This window comes from Choristoneura fumiferana, chromosome 12 (assembly GCF_025370935.1).
Source record: "Choristoneura fumiferana chromosome 12, NRCan_CFum_1, whole genome shotgun sequence".
Classification (NCBI taxonomy): Eukaryota; Metazoa; Arthropoda; class Insecta; order Lepidoptera; family Tortricidae; genus Choristoneura; species Choristoneura fumiferana.
The window spans coordinates 7,136,742-7,149,731 of NC_133483.1; the positions used below are offsets into that span (position 1 = coordinate 7,136,742).

At 40.5% G+C, this 12,990-nt stretch overlaps 1 protein-coding gene across 1 annotated transcript in view; it reads right to left on the reverse strand.

Moving 5' to 3' along the window:
* Positions 1–12,990, reverse strand: part of LOC141433193 (Golgi-associated PDZ and coiled-coil motif-containing protein-like) — a 55,359-nt gene that overhangs the window by 7,760 nt on the left and 34,609 nt on the right. The window contains exons 3-7 of the mRNA XM_074095116.1: positions 6,337–6,391; positions 4,496–4,637; positions 3,591–3,696; positions 2,524–2,685; positions 1,368–1,493 (exon numbers count right to left, since the gene is read on the reverse strand). Coding sequence (XP_073951217.1) covers positions 1,368–1,493; positions 2,524–2,685; positions 3,591–3,696; positions 4,496–4,637; positions 6,337–6,391 — 591 coding nt within the window. The remainder of the gene's footprint in view (positions 1–1,367; positions 1,494–2,523; positions 2,686–3,590; positions 3,697–4,495; positions 4,638–6,336; positions 6,392–12,990) is intronic.

The following is a 12,990-nucleotide window of genomic DNA, read 5'->3' on the forward strand; positions in this document are numbered from 1 at the left end:
TTAGTGAATTCACTATTTAAGTTACTCTATTTTTAAGGATACGCTAAGTGACCCGGTGGATATGAACGGAGTTGAATAGATTACTTTGTTTTATGCTATTTTGGTGATTTCATTGGGTTTACCTCATATTTTAGTAGGGTGACCAAAAATATAATTATTAATTGGCAAGTTGCTAAGTAAATGAACATGTGAGCTAACAGGCCTAAATTTTCGCAAACAAACGCAATGACTACGAGTAGAGATAAGAAGGACACGACATGTCCTTCAACCTATACTACCGGAACCCCTGCCACAGATCACCAAACCTGCACATGGATTCTCTAGCATACTCGTATGTATACCACAAAACTAAAACTCGGTTACAAATCTAGCCGCCTGCGACGAGAGCTTCGACAGTAAGGCTGCGTTTCCACCAAATATGTGCAAGGATGTGATGCGAGGAATGTGTTTTTCATGAAAAACATGAACATTGCTGCATGAAAAACACATCCTCGTACATTTCTGGTGGAAACAGCGCCTCAGGCTTGGAAACGACCAACACTTAAGTGCCTAAGACCCCCAGCTCTACACAACGTATTCCTCTTGGCTCGAGTCAGAACACTCCACCAATAAGTCACTTTAAGACGCAGTCTTTTTCAGTAAATGATAACCTGAGTTGATCTACGCAATAGCTCTGTAATGAAATAATAACTTCGTATCGAAACGGCCTAAAAGCAAATTAGCCAATTAGTATAATTACTTGATAGTAAATGCCCTGTTAGAAAAATTAACTAAAAATAAATAATTCCATTATTCGATAGCCCAATAGCAAAACACCCCAAAAATGAAACATCATACAATCAGAGAGGTCTAAAAGCAAAACACACTATAATCAGAATGGTCCATGACGTACAGTCTCCATTAGATATTTTGGAGCGGCTGAGGTGGTCAAAAATATCGGAACATGCACTCTATCCTCGAGGCATTAGAGTCCATATTTCGATATTTTTGATCACCTTGGCCGCTCCGAAATATCTGGCCCTATACTACCAAGTGCAAAATTCGAACTTCGTCACTTGTCGTCGCGCTGACGCTAATTTTATTTAATACGAGAGTGAGAGGGACGGTACGTTACGAACTTCGATTTTCCAATTTCGTAGTAGCCCCCCTGGGCCCTAATTCACCACGCTGACAGACATGTGCGACTGTTTCACAACATTACCTTTATCATTTAATTTAGATACAGATAATAGATTGTCACTCGACATATGTCACTGACAATTGTCGGTTGACGGTGGTGAAATGGGGCCTCATGGCGATTGTCACAAGTCACAAATCACCAGAGCCCTAAATGCTTGTCGTGATGTGCGGACGGTCCCTGGACGGACCTGCGTGAGGTCCTGGTCGTTGATGGCGAGGATGGCGTCGCCGACGTAGAGGTCGCCGGTGAGCGCGGCCGGCCCGCCCGCCTCCAGCTCCGAGATCAGGATCGGCACGCCGTGCTCGCGCCCGCCCTGCACCATAAACCAACCTGAAGGTATTGTATCGCCTCTCATTTTGCATCAAAAAATCATTATCATCAGCCGGAAGACGTCCACTGCAGAACAAAGGCCTCCCCCTTATAACGCCACAATGAACGACAACTCGCCACTTGCATCCGCCGGTTTCCCGCAACGCTCACGATGTCGTCAGGCGTGGGAGGCCTGCCAACGCTTCGTCTTCAGGTTCGTGGTCGCCACTCGAAGACTTTTCTTCCCCAACGGTTATCTGTCCTTCGAGCGATGTGGCCCGCCCCTTGCCACTTCAACTTGCATATTTTTCCAGCTATGTTGGTGACTTCAGTTCTTCGACGAATTAAAAAAAATACAAGTCGTTTATCTGAATGTAGGCCACATAGGACTCTTTTCCATGTCCCTTTTTTAAATTACCAGCGCTTTCGGAAAGACCATCATTGCCAAGAATAATGCGCCGCTAGAAACTTGGCAGAAAGTAATTTTTTCACATCTTCAAGTAAGGTCTGTGTACCAGGTACCATTAGCCAAATATGTGGTCTACCACCCTAAAGTTGATAATCGTTTGCATGTCATAAAACAATAATGCCAATAGAAGTGTCTGTCAACTTGAAAGTTCGAATTTAGCGACATATTTATTTGATAGGAACTAGTTTAAAAATTGATAGACCACTTATTTGGCTGATGGTACAATACTATTAAATTCATAACCAACCGGTAACCATTAAGACTGTCAAACAACTGGTAGCATGGTGAACGGTTGTGTTACACTGAAGATGAGATCTGGTTGAGTTCGAAACGTGTCAGTGTAGTGTGTTTGTGGTGACAGATGGGCTTGTGTCATTTATGTACGTTCTTACAGTGTGGACGTGGAACTGCATGAACATTGCACACATTTCTTACATAAACATAGCTATCATAAGGACGCGGTGCGGGTGAGCAAAGTAATTGTTTTAATTAATTAGAAACTATGTTCGTCTTTTCGACACGTGCGTCTGTGTGTGTGCGTGCTTGTGTGTGTCTGTCTGTGTACCGTGACGGAGATGCCGAGGCCGAGGTGCGGCGAGCGTCGCACGCGCACGGTGCGCGGGCGCGGCGCGCGCGGCGAGCGCGGCGGGCGCGCGGGGCACGGCGCCAGCCCGCGGCACACGCGCACCAGCGTCTTGTGCCGCTGCAACAGGATCTCGGCCTCCACCTGACGACACAAACGATACCAGGGCCCTGTTTCTCAAACCATATTAGTCTAATAATATTAGTGTTTTGTCTCATAAATCGTATGGAAAATGAGACAAAACACTAATATTATTAGACTGATATGCTAAGACACGCCATTTTAACCCAGACGTTTATATCCACCCGAATCGCAGGTGAGGGTGGACAGTTAAATCGAGAGTAAAATTGGTTTTATGGACGATATCACTCTGATTTTAGATTTGCGAAATAAGACAGCAACATTGTGAATTAGTTCATTGGCAGAATTTAGTACCTAATGTAGACTGAAAACAAAAAAAAATACAATTGCAATAAAATAACGTTGGAACTTTGAAAAAACTTAGAAGCGATATTAATATAAACAAACAGATACTTAAATTGAAAATACAAACTGAAATATAGATGCACAGAAAAACCAGAAAAATAAGACCAGCACTGGGAATCGAACCCAGGTCCTCGGCATTCCGTGCCACGTGCTATACCGCTACACCACTGCTGAACAACGGTACAGACACGAATTTCCCCTATGCACCACATATCTCAGCTTGTTTTTGTTTCTTATTTAGCCACTTAAGCAGTGACGCTAGCGACATCTATGCCGTAGCCCTGATCGAGAAACTTTCGGCACTCCATTGGAACTAACCGCTCACCCGGACAAGAGATATCGTTATTAAGCAATTAAATTAAGATTGGTTTTTTGGAATCTTTTTGTATTTTTTATTTTAATTCCAAATTTTTACTTTTACGGTAATCTCGTAAAACCTAAATTTAAACTGAATTGAATTGTTTCAATTAAGGTTTTACGGGATGACCGTAAAAGTAAAAATTTGGAATTGAAATAAAAAATACAAAAAGATTCCAAAAAACCAATCTTAAACAGATAGTTACCTGAGCCCAAAGCGAGTCGCGTAATTCGGCGCGCATGTCCCTCCCGAGCAGCTGGAGTTGCTGTATCCGCCCCGCCAGCTCTTTGTCCAGGTACTTAGTCGCCAATCTAAACACAATACAATACAATGCAATGACTCTTTTTTTGTACACCACAACACACACACTATCATTTCCATTACTCTACTAGCTTTTTTCCGCGGCTCCGCCCGCGTGCTATTCGGTTATCGCGGGCTGTTCCCTCGGGAACTGTGCATTTTTCCGGGATAAAAAGTAGCCTATGTCACTCTCGGGCCCATAAACTATCTCTATGACAAAAATCACGTCGATCCGTCGCTCCGTTACGGCGTGAAAGACGGACAAATACTCAAATATACAAACACACTTTCGCATTTATAATATTAGTATGAAAGTATGGATTTTGACTAGTCCTTACCTTACCCGCGGCCTGAAGCATTTAGTTATGGCAGTGCAATTCCGGAATCTTACTACATTCTACTAATGAGTACTCAGAGTATTCACAAAAATTAAATAGTGATCTTCATTTACGTTGCATTTAGAAAACCCGTGCAAAATTTGAGATTTTATTCGATTTTGAGATTTTACATACTTAAATCCCAATCCCGTAATAAAAGATTTTACACAAATTTCTCCTCCTAATATCGCGTACAAGAATAACAAACAAACACGTGCTCCTCGCGTGCACGCACATACGCACGCAAACACAAACTTTCACATTCACTATATATATAACCTATTAAGATAAATAACGAGCAAAAGGTCACTCCTTCCTTCACCTATTTCTTACTGCCAACACGACAAGGACAAAACGATAAAATTCTGTTTACATGATACTCGTTGCATTGTTTGATTACCTGCGTGACCTGCGTCTAAGGATGTGCCCTCACCTGGCGCCGAACAGCTCGGAGTGCAGCGCGAGCACGGTCTCCCGCAGCGCGGCGTTCTCTCGCGCGAGCTGCGCCGCCTCGGAGCGCGCGCGCGCCGCCTCCGCCGCGCCCGCAGACACGTCTTCCTGCTCGTCTGGCGACTCTACGGCACAATATTATGTGTATTCTTCATGGATATCTTGTACGACAGACGAGAGTAAGACCAAATGTTTGTTTTTTTTTTTTTAAATTTTAGTTGGTTCGAGTCTCGGGCGATGCAAGCGAGTTTTAGATAATGTTTGAATACAGTTTTGTTTCTTTTTATAAATAAAGGAATGTCTCCCTTTAAGTAAATTGAGCCAACTTAAGGATAAGGTAGTTTCCCTCCAGGGCCCGACTTATTTTTCCACACTGTATACCTAGTATATTTTTGCCTACTTAATCGAAAACCGACGATCGGTTCGCCAAAAAGTGCGAGCAAAGTAGGTAGATTCTGCTCCAAGAGACTAAGAAAAATATTTGAATTTTGGAATATGACTTATTGGTGCTCCGAGACACGACCAAGCAGGCGCGGTCGCAGCCTGAAATTTTGGAGGGGGTCACTAATAATAATACATCGCGGCTAATCTCGTCTCGCCTCGCCGGTGGAAAATCGCCTTTATAGCTTCAAAGTGATCTCTTCCATTCGACCTTTGTAATAGAAAGAAGTAAGGAACACATTTTAGCAGGTGCTGTAATTTACATACAATACACCAGTTATATATAACATAACATAGTATCTCTAAGTCTCAAAGTATTTGGTTTCTTTTCTTTTGTACAATAAGGAGTTAACATACATACCTACAACAAACATAAGATAAGAATACAGCAACATATAGATAGATTAATTTCTTATAGCACTCATGCATAAGATGTCAGAAAGTGTTCTCTATAGCCAGGGTCTTTGAAAAAACTGGAGTCTTTCACTGCGACTCATCATCATCATCATCAGCCGGAAGTAGTCCACTGCTGAACAAAGGCCTCCCCCTTAGAACGCCACAATGAACGACAACTCGACACTTGAGAAGGCGAGGTGGCGTCTGCGACTATTAGTTTCGAAATTAGACTCGCGGCTATACACAATATGACTCCGAGTCTAGCTGCGAAAATTTATTATAAGTATTGAAATTTAAATAATGTTAATAGGTAAAACATATTAACATTACCTATACTAAAACAAAACATAAAAAAACAATTGAAATTGCTAAATGGAATCACTCTCTAATAAGTAATGTAGGTGAGAAGGGCTTAACAGTAACACCGGATAAAAAACAATTAATTAATAAACATTGATATAATTATTTATAACTGATTATTTATATGGATAACTGTACTGCAAGTATCATCTTTGAAGGTGAGTGGGCCCAAACAATAATACGGCTCGAGCACGACTCATTATACCAAAGGACTAGAACGCAGAAAAAGGACTCGAGTTCTATTCGAGACTCGCTTAGTTCGCGAGACTAGCTAGGTTGGAAGTTCTGCAATAAAGGAGTTCCTTATGTACTGAGTTGAGTCTCGTCATTTGAGTTCAGAGTCGTAATAAAAAGAACTCCCAAAACTCGAGTGAAGAATGAGATAGTTTCGGCGAAAGCGGATCAGGAGCCACTTGAGCTGTGATCGAAAACCCATACCTTTACCTTGTATAATTAAAATATGACCATCATAGTTTATAACGTAATCGTAAATGCTGTAGGAACATGATTTGCTAAGTTCACAAGCTAAGTAGAAAGTTTAATTTTATAGCCATTCTTGCATAAAACCTGCATTAAAATATGCAGTTCAACTTTATTGCCAATATGCACTAAAACAGAATTACTCACCGGCAGAAGTTGCCCGCGCCTGTACTAATTCTGCCCTCATATCCACGAGCTCCGCCTGCAAAAGAAGTACATAATCCTTGTTATAATAAATACTACTTCATAATACCAAGCAAAGGTATGAACAGGCATTGTCAGATGACACTACAGGATTACCACAATAGAATCAAACTTAATCTGGGCTCAAATTAACGGCGGCGTAAATTCGAATTAATGCGGACAGATGTTAGAGTGGTGTCAACAGTGGGCACGCGCACATAAATCGTTTGACCTCTATACGTGACTGGTACTATACCCACCGCACCCCTGTCATGTAAACTGGCATTAACGAACGGCTATCCGATCTGCAGTGTCAATTGCAATGTGATTTATAGCCAAGATAGGCCCAAGGTCGACTCGAACAAGACCACTGCAGTCATTTTGTTTTGTATAGGTTATATTAACACATAGTGTATGCGTGCAAGTAGTAGTAATAGCTAGTAGTGTAGTAGTAGCTAGGAGCGAACTCGGAAGTGTAATGGTATCTTGTAGGCTAAGTAAGCGAATGCAGTGGCCATCTCAAGTGGATGCAATGCGAGCCACGCGGCAGCTGCGCGAGCGCGGTGGTCCATTCCATGTTGTACCTATCTACTAGTTGCATAGATGGGTATATTGGAATAGCCATTTCACTATACACTGATATATATTATGCCTTAGTAAGTCAAGGGGATCTTTTTCTGTGGTCATGTCATATCACTTGAAAGATGTATGTAGGTAGAGACACCAACAATTGTTGGTAACGCTAAAACAGAAAATGCATTGTTCTCTATAAATAAAGAGAACTGTTAATAACCGGCCAATTCTGACTCGCGCACCGAGGGTTCCGTACAAAGTATAGTATCTATGAATATAAAGTGTTAACAGAGCCGTCTCCTAAGTAAAGTACGGAGTGTGGGGCCCTTTTAGATGGTTACTGACATAGACAGACGGACATTAAAAAATAATAATATTTCACGGTTTAATTTAGTTCAACCTAGAACTTACGTAGGACGGCAATTTGTATGGAAATACCTTTTGTTAATGAATTAATGACTGTATGATATTAGAAGTTTTCGCACTGGTTTAAAGGGTAGCAGACCTGAGTATTGTTTATATTAATTTCACCTTAATCACTACATCCACGTGTTCCTGAGAAAAGGGGTCTTGACTGACCGACAGACAGACGGACAACAATGTGATAAGCACTGTAGTGTTCAGTTTGTTCTTTTTCAGGAACGGAACCCTAAAAATCAATACGCACAATCTACTCGTAAAAGAAAACATTGTGGGGAAGTACAAAACTAAACCGATAAGAGAATTTAGAAAATCAACAAAGTTGATTCAGCGTAGAGCCGGATCACGCCAGCTGCTGAATAAAAAATAGCTATTTGAAACATTAACAACATAATCCAACCAAACATAGGTGTCTTTATTAAAACCACAAAAGTAGTATTTATGTGAATTTTGTCGATAGTTAAAGATCGTCGAATTGATAGGTCGCCGCAGAGCGATGCATAGTTCAGGATTAGCACGCGATAAGACATTTTCTCTATATTCACATGTAAATAAGCTCCGAGAAAGGTGGCCGTTCGTGACTTATCAATAGTTTGCTGTACCTCGTGTTCAAATGGATTTCACTTTCAGAACAGTTCGCCCACAAAAGTTACAGTTATGCATTTTGTACGGAAAAAATGTTACGTATGCACAAATACTTCGTTATGCAATAAGTACATAGTTATTGAGCTTTTGTAACTTGACGAATAGACATTGTGAGGGATGAACCTTATAAGATTCAATAAACACGACCTACGCTGATTTCAAGATCATTATCGCCTATAATAGGCACACGAGTGGGTGTCCGTTGCATAGTGGATATCATAACAATGTTCACGTCTGCCTACAGTGCTCGTTTCTAATATAAAATCTTCAATAAATGTGGCCACAATAAAACCACAATAAACCATGTACAGTTAGGTCGCACAAGTACACAAAGTGTGTTTTGTTTCTTTTCTTTTGTACAATAAAGAGTTTACATACATAGGTAGGTAAGTACATACACAATGACTACAGTTCATTAGGGAGCCAATAAACCGCAAGTAACATATAACATGTTCTGCAGCCAACAGCCGCGGGCAATTTGAACGCCAAGATCGATGACAGCGCTTTCATCTATTCCCTAATTAAGTCGCGAGTTATTGCGATATTCCGATATACGTTGCATCGCTATCGCTAAGCGCTATCAGCGCTGCCCAATACGATCTGTTCTTGCTCTGCTATCGGAAGTCGCTAGCGATGTGCGCTAAATGATTGACGAAAGCCCTTTTCTCTGGTGTGGGCGTCGATCACAGATAACGTCCTAGCAGCGGTCGAAAGATTGATTCACCGCTGTTCTATATCGTTGCACACATCTCCGATACGAATGATTAGGCCGCTGGCGCACGCGCTGTGCGTGCCGCGAGCCACACGTGGATTCATCGCAACAACAATAAATCTCCAAACTCTCCGTGTCGACATCTTCGCCGCATGTCCGGGTACAATGAAATTTGAGACTCATTTGAATTACAACTGGACTACTACGAAACTCGAAACTCGAAGTTCGTATTGTACCGTCCCTTTCGCTCTCGTATTAAACAGTACAAGTGTCAGAGGGACCGCACGACACGAACTTCGAGTTACGAGTTTCGTAGTAGCCGAGCAGCATACCTATCACGTTTTAGTAGCGACTCATTTTCTAACTTTTGACAAGCGACCACACACTTATTTAAGTGTGTAATGTATGTAGCTCACTAAAGCCGCCAATGCAAACAAAGCCCGTCACTAATTCGCGGTATAATTTTGACTATTGTCAAAAAGAAAAGTCGAGTTATCTTCAACATGTTCGCGCGAGGTCGCCGTTCATTTGTCTTGCGACGCCCTACATTGTTCCGGTGTATCGACGATCTGCCGCGCCGTGTCCTCGTCATTTGCATACGTTGCTCTCGGCCGCCCCTGCAGTCCGATCACGTCGGAAACATGACCATCCTCCGCCTTTTCACTCATTACTAGTCAATATGCAAAACATCTCTGGTTGTGTTAACTGTTCATAAAACACTAAGGACTGATTGAGCTACCGATTTCCAAGACAATTAAGATCTCTCAGGAACAACTGATGTCAAACAACGGCGCCTCGTACAGGGTTCGATGTAATTATCCGCTCGGTTGAACTGATCACCGCCTGAAATAGTAAAGTTGGCGAACGTTTCGGCCAGTTAGCCTACTGCACCCACGCGTAAACGACACTTGATGCTTGTGCAACTATTCTAATCCCGCTACAGCCAGTGCATTGGAATTTATGATTACATATTCGTAAAGCCGCAATGCATCCATCCATTACCATAAAAAATATTTTAAACCTATATGGGCACACGTCAAGCCAATGGGTACCAATGGTTTTAAAGATTTGTGAATGAATCGGTGCGATCTGGTGAACCAAACAATAGAGATGGATCGCCACCCAGGCGTTGGATGTTATCAGCGAGTCGTGGATAGGCTCGCTGCGGGACGCTCCTCGCGCGATCCATTTGCCGTATCAGTAGACAGTGCGCCGCTTTTCGCTTCGGCACAATCGATTTCCATTAGTGGAGTTACATGAAGAGGGTCAGTAACCTGATTGCTGACTTCAGACACGACTTGCCAATTTATATGCGAGATATAGATTATTAAACGAAATAAGTTTCGACAAATTCAAGGAGAAAAACAATAAAAAAATAATTTAAAAAAGCACTACCTAAGCGATTTTCGATGTAACAATACGATAGGAGCCATAATTATACCGAGTTTGAGACAGGCGGCAGTATGTTGTAGTTTGTTGCCCTAGAGCAGTTCACTAGCCACGTTCAGTTCATTGGAGTCAAGCCAAACTCTTTAATTTTGTATTCTATTATTTGATCATCTGTTTTGTTCGTAACACTTATAAGGTTATTTTACAAGCTTTTATTTGATTAGTATCACCTGTTTCGACGGCTGCGTGTAATATTGACCCAATTCCAGTGGTCGGATGAGAGATAGACTTGATATTTGTATTAGATATGTTCGTATCAATTTAAAAACAGTCAACAAAAAGTACAGTCAGCATAAAAAGCTTGTATGTTTTTACAAAACTTCTTACTTCTCATGCTCATTAACTTCGTATTTATGTTGAATATAGGCGTCGCAAAATGACTATTTTTGCACTAGTGCATAAAGTAAAATCTTCGCCTAAGACCAGGCAATCGGGGCCAATAGTCACGAATAAAAATCTTTATAAATAAAAGTTTTAATATTTCGTTTTTAATTTTATACTAATTTATTTATTTATTTATTTATTTATTTATTTATTTAAGGAGAACCAACAGCTAAAACACAATATATGTAGAAGGAATAATATAAGTATATGTATGTATATTCATTGTGAATAAATAAATCATCATCATTCATTCATGTCATTTCATTTTCATTTCAATATAGATAATAGTCATAAGTTAATACAACATGCGTTGCTATGTGCATTACCTTTTTACTATTATCTATATTATTAGTATAAAATTAAAAACATAAAAGTTACCCTAGTAAAAGAACATTTGCTACCAGAGTTGTTTTTTAATTTCCCTGCAGTCGAAGTGAAAAGCAGAGTGTATACTGAACTTCGTCATAAAAAATCATTTTACTCTGGACTTAATTACCAACCCTCGCCCGCTGCGCGGGTGGATATATATTGGATAAATTGTGCATTTTATGCACTTGTTGTATAATCTACTATTTTATTTAACTTAAGTCAATCGCTTGTTTTTGTCGCTAATTCTAAAATTAGCACTTTTTAGGGTTCCGCACCTCGAAAGGAAAAAAATGGAACCCTTATAGGATCACTTTGTTGTCCGTCCGTCTGTCAAGACCCTTTTTCTAAGGAACGCGTGGAGGTATCAAGCTGAAATTTATATCCTGAGTATTTGATACCTGTACCTTGAAGCTGTGAAAAAAAAAAAACTTCTAAGCCAACGCAATCAAAAAATACAGCCGTTTATGCTGCAAATTTTCGACACTCGCAAGGGAATCAAAACCTACAGGGTACTTCCCGTGAACTCAGAATCTTGAAATTTGGTATGACGCAACGTCTTATAGCAAAGATAAAGGAAAAATTCCGAAAAGCATAAATTTTTAGTTACTTACATCATATAATAAAAATATTTTTAATATTAATAATTTGTACGGAACCCTCGGTGCGCGAGTCCGACTCGCACTTGGCCGGTTGTTTGTATAAATACGTCATGTCTTTAAAATTGAGTATAACGATAAATACAACAGCGTGTAATGAGGTCAAGGGATAAACTATAATTCTAATATTTGTTTAGTACCTACCTAGTTGATAAATCTCGGAACCGTTTTGCAGGTGATGCGTGCGTACGTTTTCTTGCTACGCGAATCATTTAATTTATTAAGCTTATTCAAGGCTAAATACCGTTTTTTTTTTGTTTGTGATCCATGAAGTATATATACATAGGTGTGCAGGATATACATAGAGATCGTGATCGCGCGGCCGCACCAGGCGTCGTGTGCAGACGCTGCAGTGTCGGCAGTTTCGCGCACTTACTTCTGCGAACTGCATAATCGCAAGTACGAGTATGCGCAAGCGGTTCCCTGAATGACGGCATGCTAATGTCATGCGCTCCTATTAATGTCTGGTGTCTATTAAATTACTGACTGACGTTTAATTGCTTATGCCGTTTTTGGATAGCGTTTATTAGTGTACCAACTGTTTTAACCTATGTTTGACAAATAAATTATTTGTATTTGTATCTGTATTTTTTCTTAATCGATTCCAGAATATCGATCGATTCCGGAATATGACTATTAAATTAAGCCTATTTTATATAAAAAAAAACATTCTCCCTAGATAAGAATATTATGTTAACTACTACTGGTAAGTTATGTGTATGTCATTTAATATTTGCATCATTAATAACTTTTTTTTTATTCGTCTGGATGGCAAACGAGCAAGTGGGTCTCCTGATGGTAAGAGATCACCACCGCCCAAAAACATCTGCAACACCGGGGTATTGCAGATGCGTTGCCAACCTAGAGGTCTAAGGTGGGATACCTCAAGTGCCAGTAATTTCACCGGCTGTCTTACTCTCCACGCCGAAACAAGCACTGCTGCTTCACGGCAGGATTAGCGAGCAAGATGGTGGTAGCAATCCGGGCGGACCTTGCACAAGGTCCTACCACCTGCAAACCTGCACCTGCTACTATATTAAGTTATGATGAGTATTAGCTTTATAACTTAATCTGAGAAAAAATATTTTCACGAAACCTATTTTACCTTTTTTTTAGACCAGAGTCCGATAGCACAACAAAGTTCTTACAAGTAAATAGTATTAGGGCGTTTTCAAAAATAAAAAGTGTACCTTATCTTTTTAAATGTACCTATTTAATTTTTTCATACAAAATTTTATGAGTCAGTTTTGTGACGCCGTGACGCCCATACTGTGTGTATAAAAATAAACGTCACAAAACTGTAATTTTTTAGGGATCCGTAGCCAAAATGGCAAAAACGGAACCCGTATAGTTTCGCCATGTCTGTCTGTTTGTCTGTCCGTCCGCGGCTTTGCTCAGGGACTATCAATG